General features: G+C 37.1%; 1 protein-coding gene across 4 annotated transcripts in view; it reads right to left on the minus strand.

The window, feature by feature from the left end:
* Positions 1-27,373, minus strand: part of LOC147033614 (uncharacterized) — a 104,754-nt gene that overhangs the window by 49,356 nt on the left and 28,025 nt on the right. Inside the window, exon 1 of one of the 4 annotated variants that reach the window (XM_085857270.1) lies at positions 8,339-9,764. The exons of the other annotated variants lie outside the window; for them this stretch is intronic. Within the exon in view, the coding sequence (XP_085713396.1) occupies positions 8,339-8,851 (513 nt within the window). The 5' untranslated portion in view covers positions 8,852-9,764. Of the gene's footprint in view, positions 1-8,338; positions 9,765-27,373 lie in introns of those variants that run through there. 4 annotated transcript variants of the gene reach the window in all.

Raw genomic sequence — 27,373 nt, forward strand, 5'->3', positions numbered from 1 at the left:
AAGCTTGAAAGAAAGGACTTCTTCCAGAGGATTGTTGAGAAAGTGGATACTGGGGTTTTCTAAACGGTCCTTTCGAAGAGACATAGTGAGCAACTCTCCTTACCTCCCCACCCCCCCCTTGTCCCTCGTCCTACCCTCCCTACACCCAAAGCCTTCTCCCCTCCCTCTTCCTCAACAGTGTGGACCTCAAACATCCAGGCCTTTGCTCAAACCTGACAGATCTTTCCATACAGGTTGCCACTGACAAACCAGACATAATCTGCTTAACAGAAACTTTCATCGTACAAGACATCTCTGACTCCCAAGTATCTCTCCCTGGTTACTCCCTCCTCTGGTATGACAGACCTGAGCCTCGTCATGGTGGCGGAGTTGCTCCCTTCATCAAAGACTCTATTCCCCACTCTCATTGCACTGCCCTCACTCCACCACACCACAAGGAATACCTTTGGCTACGGCTTCCCCTCCACTCCCACCTGATGTTTATATGTGTGTTGTACCGTGCACCAAACAGTGATGACTCCATTTACACCTGGCTCACCGAAAACATGGACCAACTTCTATCCTCTCATCTCAACTCTCTCTCTTCCTCATATGTGGTGACTTCAATTGTCATCATGCCAGTTGGCTGGGTATGGGTACCTCCCTCACCTGCCATGGCACTTTAGCAAAAGACTTCTACGACTCATTGGGACTGACTCACTCGGTCAACTTCCCAACCCGGATCTCAACCAACGGAACTCCATCTCTTCTGGATCTGATTTTGACCAATTTCCCAGAAAATATCTGCTGTTCTTCTCTGCTCCAATCGGGTCATCTGACCATATGCTTGTTAAAGTGGTCATTTCTCTGGCTGTTATTAAGGAACCACCTCAGCACTGACGAGTCTGGCATGGAACTCAGGCCAACTGGCAAGGACTTCAAGCAGCGATCAAACTTCTAGACTAGTCTCCCATTGCTACTTTCTCCGACATCAACTCATCCTGGGAATTCTTTCAAAGAAATTTGCTCTCTCATGCACAAATTTATCCCATCTCATCTTCAATTGTCATACCCTTCCTCCTGCCCATGGTACACTAAAGCTTGTGGCGAGGCAGTTGTCCTGAAACAACTTGCCTTCGCTTCATAGAAGGCAAATCCAATTGAGGCAATCTCAAAACAAATTCCTTGCACAAAACTAATAACATGTGTGTGTCTACCCTCAGAAGAGCCAGGAAACAGCATCTCTCTAATCTCAAGTCTGAATTCTCAAACCTGTCTCCATCCTCCAAATCCTGGTGGTGTCGAGTTAAGTATGTTTCTGGTGTTTGTTCCCCCTCCATCCCCTCCCTTACCTCAAATGACTGCACAGCTAACAATGCATGCGAGAAGACTGAATGCTCAGTGTTTGCTTCTAAATCTTGTGTCCCAAACTCATCGCTTTCTGTACCCACCTTACCCAGTCACACCCAGCTGTCCCTGGACTATGTGTCCTTTTCTCTCGACAAGGTGGAGATTTTGTTGTCAAACCTCGACTCTGATTCTGCAACCGGTCCAGACGGCATCAGCCCACATGTCCTTAAAACCTGCTCTGCTGTTCTTGTTCACCCTCTCTCTGTCCTATTCACCCTCTTATTTTATCAAGGTCATCTGCCACTTGCTTGGAAATCAGCAAACATTACCGCTCTGCAAAGAAAAGGTGCAAAAACAGATCCCTGCAATGACAGACCGATCAGTCCTCTCCCAATCATCAGCAAGGTTATGGAATCCATCATCACTTCAGACATTAAATCCTTCCTCTTCTCCAGTGGCTTCATTTCTGATCATCAAGTTGGATTCAGACCAGGTCACTCTAGCCGAGACATGCTGCTTCTGCTTTCCCAACAATGGATGGAGATCCTCAATGCCAGACATGAGATCAGAGCCATCTCCCTCGACGTATTGTGTGGTTTCGATTTGGTCTGGCACCCTGCCCTGCTCACCAAACTCTCTTCTTATGCCATCACCATCTCTTATGCCATCTCTTCCAAGGCCATCTCCTCTCATGGCTCGCAGACTTCCTCTCCTGTCACAGCCAATGTGTGGCCCTTCATGGAATTCTCTCATCCCCTCTTCCTGTCTCGGCTGGAGTTCCTCAAGGCAGTGTTCTGGGCCCAGTGCTTTTTCTCGTTTTCATCAATGATCTCTCCGACTCTCTGTAAAATCCTCCATCTCTTTGCTGACGACTCTACCCTCTACTGTACAATCTGTTATCTCTCAGATCGGCAAGTTCGGCAAGTTCTCTATCAGCCTCTTCACTCTCTGCAGATCTGGATAAAATCACAAGCTGGTCCAACACTTGAAATATGTCTTTCAATCCTTTCAAATTTCAAACTCTCACTATTTTTCTCCTCAAGGACCATCTGAACCCCCCCTCCCCCCACCCCCATTAACTTTCCCAACAATCCTCTTGAAGAAGTCCTTTCTTTCAAGCTTCTGGGTCTCACTATCTGCCATGATCTTTCCTGGGAAAGCCACATTTCCAAGCTGGCCTTCAAACCCAGTCACCGACTGGGCATCCTCTATCGTGCAAAGTCCTTCCTCGGCCCACCTGAGCTCCAGACCACATGCAAAGCTTTCATCTGAAGCCTGATGGAGTACTTCTCTACCCTCTGAGCTGGTGCTCCCACCTCTCACCTTTCTCAGCTTCAAGCTGTGGAAACCAAGGCATTTAGGATCGTTGGTATCTTCCGCGATGAGGCTCAGTATTTGGGTCTCTCACTCTCTCACTGCAGAGAGGTCAGTGGTCTTTTTGCCTTCTAATGTCTCCTTCCTCTCCAGCCTCGCCCCTCCCCCCACTGCGCTGTCTACAATATCTCTTCTTCTTCTTTTGGCTGCTCCCGTTAGGGGTTGCCACAGCGGATCATCCGTTATGATCCGCATAATGATTTGGCACAGGTTTTACGCCAGATGCCCTTCCTGACGCAACCCTGGTCGCCTCTTACAACACAGGGATATGGTACACCTATTCTAACTGGGGCATACACCGGGCCCAGTACACTGGTACTCACTTCGCCGACCTCGGAAGGATGACAGGCTGAGTCAACCTCCTGGTGTGTATTAATTCAAGCGGCCAACGGGGCTTGAACTCAGGACCTTTTGGATCCCAAGCCGCTACCCTAACCACTACGCCAACACCAGACTTTCGCTGTCTACAATATGTACCCCCCCCCCCCATATTTCTGCAGAGTGCTCAAAGTCTGCCAGCAACCCCCTTCTGGTAAAACTACCGAAATCAAGAATCACTACTCACCTTCACTCCTTAATTCTCCCATTTCCCCATCTTTGGAACAAACTCCCACACTCTCTTCAATCCCACTCTTCCCTCGAGGTCTTCAAAACAGCTGTTCACCACCATCTCTTATCCTTCCCCATCCAGAACCATGATCTTTTCTACCCCAGTTAATCCACCCCAAACCCACCTCCTTCAAATTCCCTGCTTTCCTTCCTGAAAGTCCCTGTAGTGCAAGTACCTGAAAGTCCTTGTAGTATCCATCTTGTTTACGCCGTGTACCCCACTCCATCCCTCTCCCTTCCACAGATATCCTCATGTCTCTGTTCCACACTGCTTTGTGCTTCCTTCTCCCGCCCCTCTTGTCTCCTGCTCCCCTTGTTGTACGTTCTGTGTTTTGGCTCTTATACGAGTTCCGACATTGTGTACAAATAATAATAATAATAATAATAATGATAATAATGAAAAAAACAATAACATATTGCGGTCCCAAGGCAGTTATTTCATTACCTTTGCAAACTTTGTTGCGAAGGTTATGTTTTGATCGCTGTGTATTTATTTATTTGTGAATATGTGTGTTTGTTTGTTATTCGCATAATTCCAAAAGTATTGAACCGAATCGCAGCAAATTTGGTGGGATGATTGGTTATTATCCGAGGACCATTTGATTAGATTTTGGGAGCGATCGGGTCAAAGGTCAAGGTCAAGGTCATGAAAAGGTCAAAATCGTCTTTTTACCATAGCGCGGTCAATTTGTATCCAATTTGCATGCAACTTATGCCAAAATGTTCAGAATTCAATGCCCCATCTTAAGATATGTGACATGACACAATGACGTCATAACCCTTATTCGCGGTTGGGAGTCAAAGGTCAGGGGGTGTCACGACATTGCAAAATGTGCGGTTTTAGTCATAATACGGTCAATTCTTATCCGATTTGCATGAAACCAACACCAAAATGTTGACTGTTCTGTTCCCCACACTCTAATACCAATTACAAAATTAAGAGTAGAAAGGTCAAGGTCGAGGTCATGAAAAGGTCAAAATCGTCATTTTGCCATCGTGCGGTCGATTTTTATCCAATTTGCATGCAACCAATGCCAAAATGTTGTGAATTCACTGCCCAATCTTGTGATATACGATATGACACAATGACGTCATTACCTTTGTTAGCGGTTTGAGTCAAAGGTCAGGGGGGTCAACGACCTTTATTATCATAACGCGGTCAATTCTTATACAATTTGCATGAAAGTAGATTCAAAATGTTTTGAATTCAATTCCCTATCCTGTGATGTGTAAAATTTGATTTCTTATAATGTGACCAGTTGTCATCAGATTGACTTGACACCGACACCCAAAAAGGTCAGGGAGTTCATACAGAAATTGTACAATGTACGTGAATCAGTGTCAAACAGCAGGAAATTTAATGTTTTTAAGCCATCATAACACATATGAGATGGCAGATGTGGTATGGGATTAAATACCCTCACAATCAATGGTTTCTGGGGGGGGGGGGGGCAAATGTAGCGTTGGCGAAGGTATGCGCTCGACTGAGTGCCCGTTCTAGTTCATATTTGTTTTAGATCTCCCTTCCCTTATATCTAGTGGATTTATGGGATAAAATTCCTTGTGATGGCTTTTCGGCAGATCTTTATTTCCATACTCTATCTATCTGATTTACTTGGCTGCACACACGATCCTCCACGCATGCATGCCCGCATAGTAACAAGAGACAGCTCACACAATCCTCCTTTTATGCATGCATACCCACATAGTAACAAGAGACAGCTCATTAGCATATGCTGCCAAAATCTCATTCAAACATCGCGCCATTCCTGAACTGACCATCAAGTCAGACCTTCACTCAAACCACAATGCTACAAAATTTCTACAACCATCAAAACGCCCTTATAAAAATCCCAACATCAATTCAAGCTCACTTACCTCACCAAAACTGCTGCAACGCTTCAACCACCTCACCATAACCATTACGATGCTTCAACCACCTCACACAACCGCTACAAATGCTGCGACCACAGTTACCACCACAGATGCCCACCACTGTCCTTTGAAGATATCAGCGAACAATTGACACCACATACCATTACAGATGCTTGTGTTTGGAACGTTCTGGCATGTAACCTGAAGCGCAAGTATGCATGAGAATCCCATCTCATGCATACTTTTTAATGTGAATTCATGCAAATTAAACACATGGCTATCCATGCGAATTCAACATCGCATGGATAGCCCCAGTGATCCGCTCAATTATGGCTTCCATTTGGTGTTTAGTGCATGTTCGTGGCGGGAAAGCACCCCCAGAAACCCGTAATACATTTTAACCTCGGAGCTCCTTCGCGCGGTCAAGTTCATAGGCGAATGAGGCCATTTCTGGCATTGCGCCCTTGTAGGGGTCACGAAAATATTTGAAGAAGCATTCGTGCACCATTGGGTGCACTGGGAAACACCTACCGACTGTCCTGATGCAACTTTGGAGTCCTCTCTCATCAGACGTCTATAAAATACCCTGTTAAGGAGTTGTAGTGATTCTGGGTTGTTAGAGAGATAGACACATCTGCTTTTGGCGAGGTCAGCGGGACGGCATGGGATGGAGCGCAGAGCTGAGCAGGCAGAGTAGAGCGCTGGGCGAGTGAGCATTCCAAGTGTCGTGCTGAACACATCAATTCGGGCAATCCGAAACACAGTTACATTTACATACTTAATTAAACTTCACTATTAAGCGATCTTCTAACATTCTGTCTATTGTCTTCTATCTCGTTTGCTATGGACATAAAAGATAAATCAGCGAGGGCAAGTCCTGACAACCTTTCTTTTCAGAGTGACCTCACAGACACGCACCTTTTACATTTTTCCTTCTCTGCACCTCATCTGCATTTCATTGCACCTCCTCCGACCATGCACCTTAAACGTCTTCAGTTTTCCTCCCCTCCTCCCCCTCCGAAGCGACTGGGAAGCATGGGCCTGTCGGCCTCGCCAGGTACAAAAGAGGTCGCCAACACCTCATACACTCTCTTGCTCTGTTACTTTCCTCTGGGTATGTTTCTGACGGCACCTGTCTTGGTATAGATTAAGAGTGTGTAAGTTTGTTATATCGGTACAAGTCTCCACTGTATACTTTGTTGTGTTTTTGTAAATATTTGCATTCTCTTGTTATAAATAAACCTGTGTTTAAAATGTACCTAGCTTGCAGCGTCTTTTCCCTGCATTCTTGGTTGGTCCATTGGTCCAGCACAGTCTGCAAGCAATTTAGCCCAGAAGTTTTCTCCCACAAATTTGCTCTTGTTAGCCGGTGCATACTTGGCAGCTCCAATCAGCTGCACCTGATCCGGTGACTTAATTGAAGTACCCATTGAGGGCATGAGACCCCCCCCCCCCCGGTGCGGTTATCCACCCCGTAAGGTATCATGCGAGGTAGTGTAACCCTGCCAGATTGGCAGTACCAATCGGCACTCATGGTTGCTTAGCAACCCACCGGAGCACAAACTTATTCATGCCCACTGGCCTCAGGACCGAGTGTTCAGGAGAAACCTGAGTACTTCCCCTCGTGTTCAAACTTGAACCCTGGATCCGTAAAAATGTCATAATAAATGTCAGTTTGTGTCAGCCTGTCAGTGTATTTCCTCCATAACTCCAAAAACATGGAACCTAGCGGCCCCAAACTTTGCGTGCATACTAAGGGAACTCCTAGGGAGTGCATGGATGAAAAGTGGGTATTTGGGTTAATTTGAATACCCCTTTTGAAGATAATTTACAGCCTTATTTAATTTTCCTTTATCAAGGGGTTATCCTTGTCAGCCCTCTGTCAGCTTGCTGGGATTTGATTTGCCATCTTGTTCGGTCTACTCAACAATGCCTTGACTTGGAACAGGTCGCAATGGTTTCTTAACGATAAAGCACTCATTAATTTTGTTTTTTCACTTTCCTCACTCATATCAAATGCCTGATCATTACACCTACGAATTGCTGGATACATCGTGATGCTTATAAACGGCCAGAGATGCCAGTTCTCACGGCTTTATTTCATTTTCGCTCATGTGATAAGCTCGAGAATCTCTTAACCAGAGCCGAATTTCAAAATTTAAACTGCGGAATTGACCTCAGCAGCAGTTGCGACTGCTAAAAGTGTTCATTTGCCCAATTCGGACATTGTTTGACACTGAGCTTTTTCAGGTATTTGTGGCTTTATTTAATTTCCATACATGAGATGAGCTCTAGAATCTCTTAACCTGAGCCGCTTTAAAAAATTTAAAGTGTGGAATTGATCGAAGTAACAGTTCTGACTGCCAAAAAAAAAGAAAAAAGTGTACATTTGTCCCATTCGGACATCGTTTGACATTCCATTAATCTCTGGACTGTGTTTAATATGAGTGCACTGGCTTGGAAAGTGATTATCGATTGCTTGTATCACATTAAGAGATTCTAGAGCTCATCACATTTCAGCTGTAATGATTATAAACGTCCAGAGAATTGTATTCGCACATTATTTGATACTCTGGACATGTCAGGACGGTGGTCATCTCCGGACATGTCTGGATGGTGTTTATCTCAGGATTGTATTCGCTTCTGGACTTGTCCGGGTGGTGTTTATCTCCAGACAGTGTTTGTCTCCAGATGTGTCCGGGTGGTGTTTATCTCTGGACGGTGTCTATTTCCTTGGGGTGTTTAGTGATGGTTGGGAATGCGGATTCAAAGAAACCAAAGCTGCAACTGCAACAAGTTCACTTTAGCAATCGACGATTGAAAGCACTTTCACCCCGGTAACGCTGCCTCCCTTTCCCCTCCCCTCACGCTGCCTACCCTTCCTCTCCCCTCATGCTGCCTTCCATTCCCCTCATGCTGACATCCCTTCCCCCACCCCTCCTCGCTCCCCCTTCTTCCTCGCTCCCTCACCCCTCCTTCCTCAAACTCCCTCCTCACTCCCACACCTGTCCTCACACCCTCTCCCTCCTCTCTCTTTCCCACCCCACTCTCTCTCTCTCCCTCCCCCCTCTCTACTCTTTCCCCTTTCTTAGTATTCCCATCAGCGAAGCGATGGGTAGTATTTGCCAGTATATAAAATGTGTTCACTTACCAAATGCTCCTCCTTCGTTGGCTTGTCTGGCAAAGGATTCACCAGAGACCTTAAAAGCAAACGTAGCCCACGTCTCTTCTGGAATTTGTTGAACCACCCAGATGAATATTCGCACGATGACGTAAGGCCTAATTCGTTGTGAAAGGTTTTCGCTCGTTGTGAAAGTATCATGATTATTGTACGATCCAAGGGAAGATTCTCCGAACGGCGCTGCCTGATCCACTCCATCAAAACATTGTCGACGTCAGTGGTCTTCGACTGATGTAACGTTTTCCTCTTGTCCATTAGCTTGGGTACATCACTCTCACCATAAAATTGTAATATCTGCTCCTTTTGTTTCTTTAGATCGTAGACTGTCGACGTACCAATGCCGTACTCCTCACTAAGGCGTTTCACTGAAACACCCATTTCATGCTTCCGCAATAACTCCACTTTTTGCTTGATGCTGAGCGATAAATGCTTCCTTTTCGAAGCACCATTAACTTGTCCAGATGTTGAAGGCCTTCTTGACATGATTGTGATCCAGGGGGTAATGCACAAACACAGTTATGTGCACAAAACTAAAGAGCACTGCACGGTGATGCTGAATAGGACGTACGCACCACTTCCTCGGCTTGCGTTTGGTGGTTGTGCAATTCCACTTCCGTGGGGCCAGGTTTTTCCTGCCAAATAATTGCACATGCGAAAATTAAGTTTTCAGAAGGCCTGTGCAATGAAAGGGTTACAAAAATTGCTGGATCATGGGGTTCCAAAATATTGCCGGTTTTTGGGTTTTTTTTCGTTTTTGTAGGGAAATCTAATAGCACAAGTAGGGAAAGAATACTGGTTCTGGCTCACTTTTCCCCATGTAAATGAATGGGGGATTTTCAGCCATGAAATTTTTCTTTTTTTTCCCCTAAAAAAATAAATCCCCTTTTTAGCCCAAGGTATATTTATTTGTCTCCCCTTTTAACTTAGGGGCTCTCTATTCAAATAACCCATGCAACAAGATAAAGATTTGTTAAAGGTGATTCTAAAGAAATATCTGAAACGTCTAAGCCCCGGGACACTCTTTATCAAATAACCCATACAACAAGATAAAGATTTGTTAAAGGTGATTCTAAAGAAATATCTGAAACGTCTAAGCCTCGGGGCACTCTTTATCAAATAACCAATGCATATTGTTTAGCTCACTCATTGAACCTATAAACATTTGTTCATTCTCAAATTCCTTCAATAGTTTAATTTTCTTTGCACAATAATCCCCATCTAAAATATTGAAAAACAAAACATTTGAATCTTTATATTTTTTAAGATACCCCTTTTGTGCCATTACGAAATGATAAACTTCTCTTAATGATCTCATCTGACCACCTCCTGAGCCACAGGTTATTTTTGTTAAGCCCCGCCCACTTTTCCTAAGCCCCGCCCACTTTTGCTAAGCCCCGCCCACTTTTCATGAGGTATTTTTATAAGCCACGCCCACTTTTCCTAAGCCCCGCCCACCTACTCTTACATCATTTCCAGTTCATCTCTGACTCACAAAGAAATCACTAGAAAATTTCAGCATGTTTCAGTTTCTATGGTTTCCATGTTATGAAATGGTTTCCAGCATGCTATGAAATTCCACCAGGGAATTTCCACAGGAAACCACACCCAACAGTCTTTCCCTATAAAAGCCTCAAGCCCAGGCTCCATTTTAAACATTTTTTTTTTTTGCTGGTGATGGTGTGCTGTGTGCTTGCCTGGAACTCTCTGACTTGTATGGAACTAAACCTTCAAGTTGATGAACTGGATTCAAACCTCTTATCCATTGAGGTAAGATTTTATTTTCCTATTTTTAGTTCCTTTTAAACATCGACTCGTTTAATAATTAAATAACTTAATTAATACATTATTATTTTCTCTCACAGGAAATTGTATCTGAAATGCAACATGAAAATAACGATTTTGCCACAACTTGGGGTGAAATTGTTGGCTTCGTTGTAGACCTTATGAGCGACCAAGACCGACAGAACGAGCAAGACCTTGAGTGGGATGACTTTGGGGTCCCTTGGAACTCTCTGACTTGTATGGAACTAAACCTTCAAGTTGATGAACTGGATTCAAACCTCTTATCCATTGAGGTAAGATTTTATTTTCCTATTTTTAGTTCCTTTTAAACATCGACTCGTTTAATAATTAAATAACTTAATTAATACATTATTATTTTCTCTCACAGGAAATTGTGTCTGAAATATGAAATGAAAATACTGCTTTTGCTACAACTTGGGGGGAAATTGTTGGCTTGGTTGAAGACCTTATGAGCGACCAAGACCTACAGAACGAGTTCGTCCTTGATGACCCAACCAAAGAGTTATACCTTGGAGACCAGCAAAATCCTGAAAAAGAGTTTTACAGCAATAGTACTCATTGTGAGTTATCAAGACAATACCCACTGAACAAGTTATACCTTGATGAGCCAGAATACAAGTTTTACCTTTGAGACTCACAATTTTTGAAAAAAATCAGTAAATGAGTTCTGCCTTGATGGTTTAAATAACTACCTTGGAGACTCAGGAAAAGGGTTCTGCCAAGATGGTTCTAAATATGGGGCCTACCTTGGAGACTCACAAATTTTGAAAAAATCAGTAAATGAGTTCTGCCTTGATGGTTTAAATAACTACCTTGGAGACTCAGGAAAAGGGTTCTGCCAAGATGGTTCTAAATATGGGGCCTACCTTGGAGACTCACAAATTTTGAAAAAATCAGTAAATGAGTTCTGCCTTGATGGTTTAAATAACTACCTTGGAGACTCAGGAAAAGGGTTCTGCCAAGATGGTTCTAAATATGGGGCCTACCTTGGAGGCTCACAAATTTTGAAAAAAATCAGTAAATGAGTTCTGCCTTGATGGTTTAAATAACTACCTTGGAGACTCAGGAAAAGGGTTCTGCCAAGATGGTTCTAAATATGGGTCCTACCTTGGAGACTCACAAATTTTAAAAAAAATCAGTAAATGAGTTATCCTTAAGAGACTTTGTAAGTTGGTTTTACTTTGAATACTTGAAATGTGGGTTCTGGATTGATAACTCACAATGTGATACATATCTTGGAAACTCAACGGGAATGTGGTTATACCTTGAAGACTTGGAAAGTTGGGTTTATGTTGGACACTTGAAACTTTTTTGGGTACTTTTATTTATTTATTTATTTATTTATTTATTTATTTATTATTATTATTATTATTTTATTTATTTATTTATATTTTGGAGACTTTTGGAGTTGCGATCACTCTTTGGGATCTAAACCTATCGATGTAGTTCTTTGTCGGATGGTGCTTGATGGGAGCAAGATCAAGAAAGTTCTGGGAAGAAAGTGCAGGCTTACTCCCCCTTTTTACGTCATCAAACCTGAAAGCCTTAAAAGACAGAATTGGAAGAAGAGAAAAAAACAAAAAATATACATTGTTCGTTCTGGGAAGAAAGTGCAGGCTTACTCCCCCTTTCTACGTCATCAAACCTGAAAGCCTTAAAAGACAGAATTGGAAGAAGAAAAAAAAAAACGTAAAAAATATATATATATAGGTGGAAATCTCATTTTGAAAAAGACATTGTGTTGGGCGAGGATTGAGTTGGGGTTGAGATTTTGAATGTGAGGGTTGGGGTTGAGATTTTGAATGTGAGGGTTGGGACACACACACGCACGCACGCACGCACGCACGCACGCACGCACGCACGCACGCACGCACGCACGCACGCACGCGCACACACACACACACCAAACAAAGTTAAGCCTTGGCTATTCAGTTGAGGATTCTGTGTTTGGGGTTCACAAATCTAAGAACGTCCACCCCTTGACACACATTATATACTGTTATACACCTCGGACTTGGCCCTCGAGTGTCCACAATGGTGTATAGTAGGAGGGAGTGAAGCGCCAACCCATTGCTCCCATTGCACACACATTATATACTGTTATACACCTCGGACTTGGCCCTCGAGTGTCCACAATGGTGTGTAGTAGGAGGGAGTGAAGCGCCAACCCATTGCTCCCATTGCACACACATTATATACTGTTATACACCTCGGACTTGGCCCTCGAGTGTCCACAACGGTGTATAGTAGGAGGGAGTGAAGCGCCAACCCATTGCTCCCATTGCACACACACACACACACACACACACACACACACACACACACACACACACACACACACACACACACACACACACACACACACACACACACACACACACACACACACACACACCAACAAACAAAAGTTAAGCCTTGACTATTCAGTTGAGGATTCTGCGTTTGGGGTTCACAGATCTAAAAACGTCCACCCCTTGACACACATTATATACTGTTATACACCTCGGACTTGGCCCTCCAGTGTCCACAAAGGTGTATAGAAGGAGGGAGTGAAGGGACAACCCATTGCTCCCATGGGTATTATCTGCTTAGTTTTGTCTTTTGTAATTCCTGTGAATAAAATGAACCTAAAATCTCTTCCCCTTCCAAATCATATATCTTATAAGTCCAAGGAACCGTATCTATTACATCAACAATTTTAAAAAGTTCTTTCGTCCATCGTTTAGTAAAACCCTTTTCAAAATGAGATTTCCACCTATATATTCTTACGATATCACCAACTTTGAACTTAGGTTTTCTGACATTAATCTCTTTTTCATATTTTAATTTTGTAAATGTTTCTGATGGCTTCATATTTGTTGACGTGTGAATCGTGTCATTATACTTATCCACAATATCCTGAATAAAAGATGACCATTGTTGTGAACCGAGTTGTGTGAATTTTTTATATAGTCTCTCTTTTAGGTACGATTAAAACATTCAACAACAACTGCCTTCCCTTCATTAAAGGTACTGTATAATGTAATACTGTTATTTTTTAGAAAATTCATAAATGTCTTGTTATAAAACTCCCTACCCTCATCAGTCCACAATTTTTAGGTTTTCTCTTACTTTTATTAAATATCTGTTGGAAGGCTAACATAAGAGTATTACCTGTTTTGTTTTTAATGGTACAACCCACGCATATCTACTCCTCAAATCAATAACGGTTAAAGCATACTTGTACCCCTTATCATTATTGAGTTCAATCAAATCAACAGACCAGATATAATCTACTTCCTTGGAATAAACTTTCCTTCTCTGAAACTTTGTGAATATTGGTTTATGTAATTCATCAGCTAATTGCTCTTCAGTCTTAATGGCATCATTAGAGCCTATAAGTTTTTGAATTTCCAAGTCCAAGTTTCAATTTAGCACTGATCATCTTCTTCACAATGAACCGATCAACTTTTTCTCTCAAGGTTGGATTTTTGTATCAGAGACAAATTATACAACATTTCTCTATCGGCTTCATGCTTTTCTTCCAACGTTGTGGTATTCCCATAATCAATATCGTGTCTCATGCACACTTCATCAACTCTATTGATAGGCCGACTCCAGGATTTAGGATTGTCTGCCTCATCTAATCTTTTATCCAAGTTTGTGCCTGGACCACAGAAAGAATACCCTGGAAGATGTAATTCCCTAGTATTCCAGTAGTTGTAAATTTACTTCCTGATAAAAACTTTTGTATATCTCCTCCTAGTTTGTGTTGGGAGATAAATTGATTTTTTTTTGAACCACACACCGAACATATACCTTTTTGTATAACCCTGTTATTTTTACTTTTAATATATGAAATATTTTTAGTATTAGTTTTCTTTTTACATTTGAGACAATAACTCATTTATTTATGAGAAAAATTCCTGCAGAGTGCAAAAACCTTTTTAGTTTCCAACATGCACATTTGAATCTTAATTTTTAAAACATAAAGAATCCTGAGAAATGCCTTCACTCTCTCCCCCATTTATTTAAGAAAAAAAAAAAATGAAAAACTTGAATTAAAATCCATATCTTGTCGATGTCAATAGTCTTGTCGAAAGTATTGCAAATAGACTTGTCAATTCTTTGTTTTCCTCCTCGGTGGGTTGAGTTATTTTCTGTAATACCCCTAATCTTTTTTTAATCTCACTGGTTTCCATATTTTGATATTTATTTTGTCTCGCTCTTTCCTCCCTCTCCTCCTTCTCTCTCTTCTCTTTTTCCTCCTTCTCTTTCTTCTCCCTCTCCTCCCTCTCCTTCTCTTTCTTCTCCCTCTCCTCCCTCTCTCTCTTCTCTCTTTCTTCCCTCTCTCTCTTCTCCCTCTCCTCCTTCTCTCTCTTCTCTTTTTCCTCCTCTTTCTTCTCCCTCTTCTCCTTTTCCTCCTCTTCCCTCTCTTCTTCAACTCCTTCCTCATCCCTTACTATCCTTGAATCGCTTACACCCCATAGAATATTATACATATATTCATCAGGATTTCTTGTTATTCCTGTATCCAAAATAATTTTTTTTACAACAGGAAACCAATAAAATTTCTTTTGAATTACCTTTTCTTAACTTTATAATTTTTTCATTATTTAACATTCTAATTAAATCTAAAGTTGTCGGTTTATCAACATCAGCATAATGCCAATCTTTTATTGAAAATACCTCATTCTTATGTTGTAGAACATATTTATTAAAATACCGAATACCCTTTTCTTGAAGGTATGCTTGGACACAGAAATGATAATTTTCTTGAAGCCTTCTTGCTGTCATTTATGTATTAGAAATATATGTTAGAATAATATTATGGCACGAAACACCTCCCCATCTTCCCATAGTTAAATCATTTTGTATTTCCTTACTTATTATATATAATCCTGTTTTTTCTGTTTTCATGAGATAAACAAGGGCAAAACCATTATTATATTTACCCTTATTAAATTCTTTTATTTGTTGTTTACTAATCGTGGCCCCACAAAACTCATTCTCGATACCAAGTGGATAATATTCTTCCTTACGAGACTGATTTAATTGTTCCAGGTCTTCGAGGTTAATTTTAAATGACCAATTATACCCTAAATCATTCATATCATACCCCCATTGTTCTATTCTCATGCAAACGATACGCCCTTCTTCATAAAAATTTATTTTAATTCGAACTGTGAATTCTGTATGACCTGGAGATAATATCAACACTTCTGTATCTTTGGAATACACAGCCGTTTTATTTAAGTATATATATTGTGATAAATCACTTAATCTCACCAAGTCATTCGCTTCAGTTGGGGTTGGATAATTTTTTAATTTATAAGCATTTTTCATGTTAATATTTTTGGTTATATTATATTTATGTCGTTCAGCCTGTGCCTTTGTGTAATAATTTGATAAATCAATATCCAGTTCTTGAGATACACCAAAGATAGAACCATCTTTACCAACATAAGTCATTTATATTAGATTAAAAATAATATCATAAAATTTTTTATTTTTGTTGAGTTGAAATAACACATATAGGCATAATTGACCACAACACTTGGAATTTAATTCTTGGACTTGAAATGTTTGATAAACACCATTCTGTAAGAATTTTATGACTTCAACAGGTGGCGGAAGACCAAAACTATCAAAATAATATTTGTCTTGACTATTAAAAATACAAACCCAATGAGAACCGTTCCCATTATTATCTTCTAAGTTCATAATAATATTCTTTGTATGTTTCGGCACATTTGTTAATTCATCTCTCATACAAATAACCACATTATGAATTTTTAATTTCTTACAATATTTGACAAGTTGTAAATTTGATGTTGTATTCTTTCCAAATTCTTTCAACCACTCATCAATGCTCATTTATTTATTAGAAAGATATAATCCATAACCTCTTTTCGTTAATTTTACACCTGCTTGTGCTATCGAAGAAAGCATATCTCCAACTAACAATCTCGCTTTATCAGGCAGACCTTCAAGTTTTTCAGCAAAATCTACAATTACACCACTTCCACTAATTTGTTTCTCCAACTCTTTGTTATGTCTTTCCAATTCTTTATGAGCCTGGAGTTGAGCCTTCCTTTCGTTGGCAAGTTTTCACCGCTGTTGAAATACCACCCGTCAATGCTCCAACCGCACTTAAACCAGCAAATAAAGGAATTAGAAATGGGAGAAATCCTCCACTCGTCTCTCTTATTGAATATTTTTTCAACATTGGTTTTGTCATTTTAATTTTAAGTGAGCCAGTGTCATTCAAGATTTTAACCTGTTCTCTTGTGAGAAAAACATCAATTCTTACTGCTCCTTTTCTCTGAATTGTATTAACGTTAATCGTACAAGGCTTTTGATTTTGAACACAAGATGATAGTTTATGAAGATTGATTTGATTAACATATACCCCAGTTGGTACTTTGCCACTCATTTATTTAACAAAAAATTATGTGAGACTAATCATCACACCATTATCTGTATTAATCTGCAATTCTGTTTCTTCCAAAAGCAAACAATATGTATCAACTTCTTCACTCTCTCCTCTTTCAATGTATAGGGAAGTATCCACTCGATTAGACTTTATAGTTTCCTTTTGAGCGCTCAGGTCAAGCATAGATTGTATACAAACTTTTAAATGCTGTCATATCCAAAATAGGTTCTTTATTTCCATTACTTTCACACACCTTTTGGTAAGACTTGTATGCTTCAGCAAAATCATTTTTCCCAATAAATTTCCAATCTATCTCGTAGGTAAAATGTTCCATCTAGAGAAAGCAGCAGTTGTTTCACCTCAGCATTATCACTCAATGCATTATTCTTATCAGTCGCAGTATCACCATCTGGCTTTTTAAAAATGATCCACAGATATCGTGGCTTTCCTTCCAGAACACCCAAATTCCACGTGTAAGTAGTTTGATTGAGTTTAACGTGTTGACATCTTCTTTTGAGGTATGACACACTGAGTGGTTTCTTTGAGTTAAGTCTTCGATTCAACATCTCTTCTGTTTTAAGATTAGGAGTATATTCACTGATATACCAACTCATCTCCTCAATTACAAATTTATTCTGATCACCAAAAGCACTAGCAACACCAAAAAGCAATCGATTTTCATTATCATTCCTTTGTAGTTGAAATCTAATTTTAAGACCATACAGAACTTTATCATGATCACAAAATCCAAATATACCTTTAAGAGGAACTGCCACAGTAAAACTATTTTCTGCTTTTGTATCATCATTATACATTCCTTTCCTTTGAGTATATCCAGGGTCTGTGTTTGTTCCCGTTGACATATCAGGAATAAAACCTTCGACAGACCCCTTTCCCATTCTATCGCTGAATGTATAGAGTGTAAATTTTATCATTTCAGATACAGCAGAGACATAATCAACCGCTTCAACTTCTTGTGTTCCAATATACAAACGCACACTATCAAACATTTTCCAGAAGAAATCATTTACAAGTGTAGCGTTTGTGTTATTCCCAGCTTTAGTGAATTTAAATTTACACAACAGGAAACTTTCGGAGAGATTCAAATAGGTTTGTTGATTATTTATTTCAAAACTTTTTGTACCATTCGTATTCCAGTCTGTTCCAGTTATTGCATTTACCTTGAAGTAATCTTCTTTTTTAGTGGAGTTTGAGATAATAATAGTATCATCCAAATCATAGATACTATCAATTGCTTCCATACTTGTATTTATTTAGGAAAAAAAGATGTTAAAACTTTTGAAACCCTGATCCAAGTATTTGAATTATTTTCTGTCGTTCTTGGGGGGACAACTGAGTTTTGCCTTTCTTAATTTCTTTTATTGCTTGTAATTTATGAGATTCCTTCTGGGCATCTTTTATACTCTTTACAGCACCTGCTACATTTCCCACAGCAGAAGCAGTTGAACCAATTAGATCTTCATGTTTAAGAATAGTTGAACCAATACCCATGAGAGTATCAATTATCCCATCTCCTCTAAATTGATGCCCAACACCCCTTTGTCTCTTAGGTTTATAGTATCCTCTACCAAGATACATACCTTCACCCTTGCAGTATGGGGAAAGGAACATCCCATCCCCTGTAATTATTTTATATTTTCCCAACTCGTGTTTCCTCACAATAACCATCGTATTTATTTATTGGAAAACTTCACGTAGGTGAATTCTGACAGATATAACTTCTCCATTAAAAGAAATCACACGATTATCTTGGTCGGTTATCCTAAAATTTACTCTGTGTATGGTTTTTCCTGACACAGGGAGATAAACCAAATTTTTAGGTTCCATATTGAATTTATAACCAATTGGGATTGAGTATGCGCTGAATGAAAATATTGTATTTGTTTTTTTTCCATCATTATAAGCACCATCAATCAAATCACAGTGAATTAACACTGAATTTATTCCTGAGGATATTTGAATGACATTATCACTGTAAAACGTCCCATTAGTTTCAATCTTTTTTGAGGAGAAACCCAATAACTCTCTAAATGAATTATCAATTGTGAAATCAACCTTGTAGTTATTTTTTAACTTTAATCGTTGATTTTGAAGTATGTTTTTGAATGTTTATAACAATATTTTTTGGTTCATCACCCTGTTCTTTCATAAGACGAGCAATTTCGGAAGATATTTGAGAAATCTCATATGCTCCGGGTGAGACTGTTATCGTTTTGTATCCACTTCCTGGATTATAACTAAACTTGTCATTTTTCTCGGTTATATTAAATAAGGTATTCTAAGTTTCCATGGACAATAAAGATGCCTCATATTCTTTTGTTGTGTCAAGTTGTAGTGGGTATGAGAATGAAGATGTGTGGTCGCTTGTTGTGAAATTGAAACTAAGGATTGTGCTTCTCATCTTATTTAATATGAGATAAAATGTCTTTATATTGATATTTATTAATTATTTTTATGTTCATCAACTGGTCTAAAATGGCTGATGCTTCATTAAAACAATTGTTATTTCCAGCCTTCTTACTGCCTAACAACAATAACAGTCTATTAACTAATTGCGATGGGTCATTTGGAAGAAAACTAACACCTGAACAAGGATACTTAAAGCCTGAATAATGTGTTTCTCCTTCTCATTCTTCCTACTTTTCCCAGAAAGAATAACCTTATAATTTAGAGTGTTCAGCAGATCAATATATACTCTATCATCATTATTTTCCATATCCAATGGTTTATCAATATACTTTGATTCATCCCTCACAGTTGAACCTTGTCTTCCATCTTTTGTGAGAAGAAACATTAATCTCGGAGTTAGTTTAACAGGGGGTTGAGCAGAACCTAAGAACCTTAATTCATCATTAAATATCAATACCTTTTCTTGAACAAGATGAAATATTGCTGATTGCTCTGTTGGAATGAGTCCTGCTTTGGTTTTTGAATCCGCTGAATATTCATTGTTTTGAACAGCATTCACAATATAATCAGGGGGTTGATTAATCTCTTCCAGTTGTTGAAATAATTCTTCATCATGATATTCTAATTCTCCAATATGCTCTAATTCTTCCTCCGTCATTTGACTGAAATCTTTTAACATTTGAAGTTTTTTAGGAGTATATTCTACTGTGGAAACTGTGGAAACATCTTTCATTTTTTCTTGGGAAGTTTTTAAAAGTGGTTTAAAAAATTTCTCTTGTTTTCTTTCAAATGCTTCTTCGCCCGTTAGTTTCTGTCTGCGTTTCTTCTTTATGTCTTCCTGCTGTTTTACAACTTTTGAAACCAACTCTTGATGTTCCCTAAATCTTCTTGCTCTTTCTTTCGCATCCATTTATTTATTGAAAAATATCATTTAATATCTCATCTTGTTTCACAACAATATATTTATATTTTTCAGTCGTGTGTTTCATGTAATCCCCAAATTCCTTTTTACTACATAATGTAGAACAATTGTCTCTCCAAAAATTGTTTATATCTATTGAATTTAACTTGAATAAAATAAAAGTATTAGCATTGTTTCTGATGGAACGGCGAGGAAGCTGAAAGTACGATTGACTAAGATAAATACAATTACAAGAAGAATGTCTCCCTCTTGTGCAGTAGCTGTCCATTACCATTTGGTTTCTCTCATTAACACAATCATCAAAGATAACGAGGTTCTTTTTGGATTTATCCAAATCTTGGGGAGACGGTATATCATCCGTATTATCACTCAGAATACAAGTTATCGGTTTTGATTTCTTTTTACATCTCTGTGTATCACAAAATAGTTGTATTATATCTTCAATGTTGAAATCATTTTGGTTTTTTTGAAGTTTAAATTAACCGATTATATCTTCTTTTTGAACACCAGCATTAAAACCTTGTGAGAGTAGTTGATACTCTGGTTGAAAACTCGACTTTGTGAAAATTATTAAATTATCATAATCTAAAAAGTTGGGAGTGAGGAGCATCTTTAAAAGTAAGCAGGTTTTTCCACATCCACTTGAACCAACTATGAGGCATCTTAATGAATTTGGGAGATTTTTATGGTTGTCAAATTTTATCTTATTTTCCCAAATGGGTAAAAAATCATTCATTTATATATTTGGAAAACAGGTTATTTAATTTATTATTGGCTTTTTTCGAAATTCTATATTTTATCCTAAGTTCAGGTTTAATTTCAAGATAATCCATTATTTTATTTATGCAATATCTTGTGTTGATATTTCCCTGAAAATCACATCCATGAATAATATATAACAACAATCCTTTGAACATTTCTCTAATACGTTCAGTTTCTTCCTTTGTAAGGAAAGGTGTGTTATCACCCTCGTACTTTACATTCATTTCTCTAATCAATCTTGTAAAGTAATTCATTTTTGGTGTAAATCTAAAATAATTATTTTCCTTTTTATATTTTTGATTATCATTAATTAGAAGATAATCACAGAATATACATTGTTTATAGGCTTTTGACTCTGTGTTTAATCCCGTCTTTCACCATAAGGACAATTCTCAAATTTGTCATATGGAGAATCATGGAATTCAAGAGGCTCAAAATCGAGTAAACTATTCATATTTATAAAGTAAAACTTTACTTAAACGGAAATTCATCTTCGATACTTTCAGAATCATCTATACTTTCATAACTATCATTTGAACACCAACTCTCGGTGCCATAACTATCGTTTGAATGCAAACTCTCGGTATCATAATCACTCTCATAATCTTCAAAATCTTCAGTTGAATATTGACTCATTTAATTAGTAGAAAAAACATTACCATCGATATCGATATACATTTTTTCATCAACAGATTCAACTGCTACATTTTTTATATTAAAGGTAATTTTAAAATGATCCTTAACTACAATTGAACGAAATGTCATTTCACCTGATATATTAACATCCTTTATTTCATCAGGATTTATATCTTTAGGGTTGTTGAAAAAAAAATACAAATTTCTCCTTGCATATTACAGATGGTCTTATCTTTTCTTTCTAAAGCTTCATCCATAAGGTTTTTTTTTTGATACCTTTTCTTGTTTCATTGCTTTTTCTAGTTTTGAATATATTGCCAGAAGGAGAGGAGAAACTTTTGTTAGAGATACCTTAATTGATGTTCTTCCAGGTATACTAAAAGCCCTTCCACTGAAGTAAATTGAAGAACTCATCATATCCACCATAATTGTTTTTATCCAATAGTTGTTATATTTATCTTTGTTCAATTTTACATCCTTGACATATTTCTCAGCATCTTTAACAAATGAAGAGATTGATTGAAACTTGTCTTTTGTGTCTTGAAACATTGTATTTATTAAGTGAAAAAGTTGGAGGATAAAATGGTTTAAGCACAGATTCACCTGTAAAATAAACGAAATTTTCATCAAGAAAATTTTAGTTTAAGCACAGATTCACCTGTAAAATAAACGAAATTTTCATCAAGAAAATTTTAGTTTAAGCACAGATTCACCTGTAAAATAAACAAAATTTTCACCAAGAAAATTTTAGTTTAAGCACAGATTCACCTGTAAAATAAACGAAATTTTCATCAAGAAAATTTTAGTTTAAGCACAGATTCACCTGTAAAATAAACGAAATTTTCATCAAGAAAATTTTAGTTTAAGCAAAGTTTTATTATATAAATATGGTGAATACAACATACATGTTTGTAATCACGAATATAAACATTATAGAAAACACCTCCGAACCAACAAACACACATTTAATCTATTTCACAAAATATCCCCTCTTGAGTTGGAAAGAAAACATTGTGATACCTGCTCAAAGGATGTTTTGAAGAGTAGTTATAATAGACATCTTCAATCACAAAAACACAAGAAAAATGAGTTTAAAGTAAAGGGAGACTATTATATTGAAAACACTGATGGGGCATTTAAAGGGCATATAAAAATAAGGATTTTTCAATTTGGAGAACCCGGTCCATCATCAATAGTTGAATCAATTGAAATAGTGAAACCTGATGTTGAAAAATTTATTAAAAAAACATTAAAAGAAATGAAAACTTTAAAGTTTTATATGGGAGTGAAAATGAATATGAAAAGACAAGATGAAGAACAAACTCCTTATATGAGGACAGATCTTCATTTTATAACATCATTTCAAGATTTTTTGAATAGTGGGGTTTATGAAGAACTATCAAGACAAGAGGAGGATGTTGATAATACAGTGGTAGGAAGTGGATTCAATATTAAAAAAATCATCTTTTTAGATATACACATTCTAAAATCAAACCCTCTTAAAGCTTCTTCTTATATTGAATTACCAAAAGAAATAAGAGCAAAAAAGGCGGTTTTTATTATTAAGAATAATGATAATAAATGTTTTCTCTGGTCTGTTCTTGCTCACTTACATCCACCAAAATGTAATTCAGAAAGAGTAAAACAATATATGAAATATGAGAATACCTTGGACATTAAAGATTTTAATTTCCCAATGCCACTAACAGATATTCCTAAATTTGAGAAAAAGAATAATCTTTCTATTAATGTATATGGATTAAACGGATACAAACAAAGTTCAAATATTAAAAATTTCAAACAACTATAAAAATGAAGAAACACACATTGATCTTTTATATTTTAGTGTTGGAAAGAATTCACATTACACATACATCAATGATTTATCAAGATTAATCTCTTCTCAGGTATTCAGAACAGCAAACAAAATATATCCTTGTAGCGATGTCTTAATTCAATTCATACAAAATTTCGCTTAGAACACCATTCCAAAAATTGTAGTAAACATAAAACAGCTGTAACTACAATGCTTAGACCTGGTGAAAAGATTTCTTTTGAAGATTATAAGAAATCTATCATGCACCCATTTGTGATATCGCTGATTTTGAATGTATCCTTAAAAAAGATAAATACTGCTTCTCCTAATCCAAAAGAACCATATACAAATAAATATCAAAAACATATTCCTTGTGGTTTCTGTTATTATATCAAATCATCTGTTGGAGAAAAGTATAATAAACTTGAACAGTATAGTGGAAAAAATGCTTCACAAGAGTTTGTAAAACGATTAGAAAAGGATTGTATAAGACTAAGTAAATTAATGAAAGAAACAAATGAACCGATGAAATTAACCAAAGAAGAAAAATTAGAATTTAGAAAGAACAATATCTGTCATATTTGTGAGGAGGAAATTGAGGAGTCTAAAGTTAGGGATCATTGTCATCTTACTGGTAAATATAGAGGCCCCGCTCATTCCTGTTGTAATCTTAATTATAAATTACCTTTTATTCCAGTCTTTCTTCACAACAGCGCCAACTATGATACACATCTATTTATAAATGAACTTTCAAAAACACCAGGCAATGTTTCTGCCATAACAAACACAAGTCAAAAGTATATTTCATTTACAAAAATGATATTCACAAAACCTATAACTCGTATTCGGTTTCTTGATTCTTACAAGTTTATGGGAACACCACTAGCCAACCTCGCATCAAATCTAAGCTCCACGGGCTCTTTTCCAAATCTTAATTCATTCTTTCCAAAAGAGGAAATTCTAACTAAAGAGGAAATTCAGATTAAAGAGAGAATTCAAAGTAAAGAGGAAATTCTAATTAATGAGGAAATGAATGAAGAAATTCTTACTGAAGATGAAATTCTAATTATACAGAAAATTCGAACAAAGAATGAAATTCTAACTAAAGAGGAAATTCTGATTATAGATGAAATTCTGATTAAAGAGAATTCTAACTAGAGAGGAAATTGAAACAAGGAATGAAATTCAAAGTAAAGAGAAATTCTTACAAGTAAGGGAATTTATCCTTATGGTTATATGGATTCATTTATGAGATTTAAAGAAACACAACTTCCTTCAAAAGAAAGTTTCTATAATAACCTTTATGAAGAAGAGATAAGTGATAAGGAATATAAACACGCACAAGAAATTTGGAAAATATTTAAGATAAAGAACCTTGGAGAATATCATGATTTGTATCTAAAAACAGATGTTTTATTGTTAGCTGATGTGTTTGAAGCTTTTAGATCACTCTGCCATAATAAAAATTGTTATGGATTAGATCCTGCCCACTATTTCACAGCTCCTGGTTTAGCTTGGAGTGCAATGTTGAAAATGACAAAACAAGATATAGATTTAGTCAGTGATGTAGATATGCTTTTGATGATTGAGAAGTCTAAGAGAGGTGGAATATCACAAGTATGTTCAAAGATATGCTAAAGCAAATAATAAATATCTTCCAAATTATGAGAGTGAAAAAAAGTAATTATTTGATGTACTTTGATGCTAATAATTTGTATGGATGGGCAATGTCTCAATCTCTGCCTTATGGTAAATTAGAGTGGGTGGAAGAAAAGGATTATGAAAAGGCTTTGATGAATATTGTTATTTCTTCTCAAGAGAAATTGAATGACAAAGAAGAAGGTTATTATTTTGAAGTTGATTTGAAGTACCCGAGTGATCTTCATAATAAGCATAAAGACCTTCCTTTTGCATGTGAGAAAGAAACCCCAAAGAAAGAATGGTTCAGTGATTATCATAAAAGTTTTAATATTAAAGGCAAATCAACAGAAAAGTTATTAACAACATTCTATGATAAAGAGGGATATGTTTTGCATCAAAGGAACTTGAGACAATATTTATCTGCTGGGTTGAGAGTAGCTAAAATTCATAGAGTTTTAAAATTTAAACAAAGTCCTTGGATGAAAAAAGTATATTAAATTCAATACAGATATGAGAACAAATACAAAAGTAAAATTTGAAGGGGAATTCTATAAATTGATGAATAATGCTGTCTTTGGAAAGACAATGGAGAGAATGTTAGAAACAGGCAAAACATTAGATTTGCAACATCTTGGAAAGAAGCTTGAGATTGATAAATAAACCAAGTTTTGAGAGAGAGAGGTTTTTCAGAGAACTTTTCTGCTATTCATATGAAAAAGGAAAGTATTGTCATGGATAAACCAATTTATATTGGAACAGCAGTTCTTGATTTATCAAAGATATTGATGTATGATTATTTGTATAATGATTTAAAGAAAGAGTATGGTGAAAATGTTTCATTGTTGTATATGGACACTGATAGTTTTATTCTAGATGTAAAAACTGATGATGTTAATAAAGATATGAAGAAAAACATTGGAGTATATGATACAAGTAATTTTAGTAAGAAGAGTGAGTTATTTTCAAAAAAGAATGAAAAGGTTATTGGTAAGTTTAAGGATGAGTTGGGTGGAAAAGTAATGAGTGAGTTTATTGGATTGAGAGCAAAGGCATATGCTTATAAGTATGGTGATCAGATTGATAAGAGGTTAAAGGGAATAAAGAAATATGTAATAAAGAAATCAATAACTTTTAGAAATTATTATAATTGTTTGATGAATAAGAAAGAAGAATATACGAAAATGAATACAATAAGAAGTTATAAACATAAGATATATAGTGAAGAAGTAAATAAAAAGGCATTAGGGGCCTTTGATGATAAGAGATTTATTTTAGATAATGGAATAGATTGTGTTCCATATGGATATTGTATGATAGAGTGTATAAAATAGATTGTGTTCCATATGGGTATTGTATGATAGAGTGAATAGAATAGATTGTGTTCCATATGGACACAAGTTTTAACGATGGGAAGATGGGTTAGGGTTTTTAAGGGCTACCTTGTGCGTTTCTCACAATATATAAATCGTCGAACCAAGTATTACTCAAACTAAAGAGTGGAGAAATGCTCAGTCATGGTATATAAATGGAAAACATAATGAATGTGAAAAATATCAAATAAGTCTTATTGAAAAAAATATCTAAAACAAAGGTAAATAAAACAAATATGCGAATCAATTTAAAAACCAATAAGTTAGAGGATGTAAAGAAAATAATAAATATGTTTGAATGGACTGAAAAATTTGATGGTTATCAATTGAACAATGGAAAAATAATTTACTGCAATATCAAAATGATATGCAACTCAGGAGGTGGTCAGATGAGATCATTAAGAGAAGTTTATCATTTCGTAATGGCACAAAAGGGGTATCTTAAAAAATATAAAGATTCAAATGTTTTGTTTTTCAATATTTTAGATGGGGATTATTGTGCAAAGAAAATTAAACTATTGAAGGAATTTGAGAATGAACAAATGTTTATAGGTTCAATGAGTGAGCTAAACAATATGCATTGGTTATTTGATAAAGAGTGCCCCGAGGCTTAGACGTTTCAGATATTTCTTTAGAATCACCTTTAACAAATCTTTATCTTGTTGTATGGGTTATTTGAGAAAGAGTGTCCCGGGGCTTAGACGTTTCAGATATTTCTTTAGAATCACCTTTAACAAATCTTTATCTCGTTGCATGGGTTATTTGAATAGAGAGCCCCTAGGTTAAAAGGGGAGACAAATAAATATACCTTGGGCTAAAAAGGGGATTTATTTTTTTAGGGGAAAAAAAAGAAAAATTTCATGGCTGAAAATCCCCCATTCATTTACATGGGGAAAAGTGAGCCAGAACCAGTATTCTTTCCCTACTAGCACACATAAAACCTTTTCCATCTGCCTCTCATACTTACTTTAGATTCTCGATTATTCGCAGCAACATGTAAGGAGATAAGCTTTTGAGCGTTCCTTTGAGGGAGGGGCCATTGTGGTTGGAAAGGTTCTCTTTGCGGGAGGCGTCATTGTGGTTGGAAAGGTTCTTTTTGCGGGAGGCGCCATTGTGGTTGGAAAGGTTCTCTTTGCGGGAGGCGCCATTGTGCTTGGAAAGGTTCTCTTTGCGGGAGGCATCATTGTGGTCGGGAGTGGTTCTCTTTGCG

Source organism: Eptatretus burgeri, chromosome 2, assembly GCF_056783735.1.
Source record: "Eptatretus burgeri isolate ZD-2024b chromosome 2, Ebu_testis_v1, whole genome shotgun sequence".
NCBI lineage: Eukaryota > Metazoa > Chordata > Myxini > Myxiniformes > Myxinidae > Eptatretus > Eptatretus burgeri.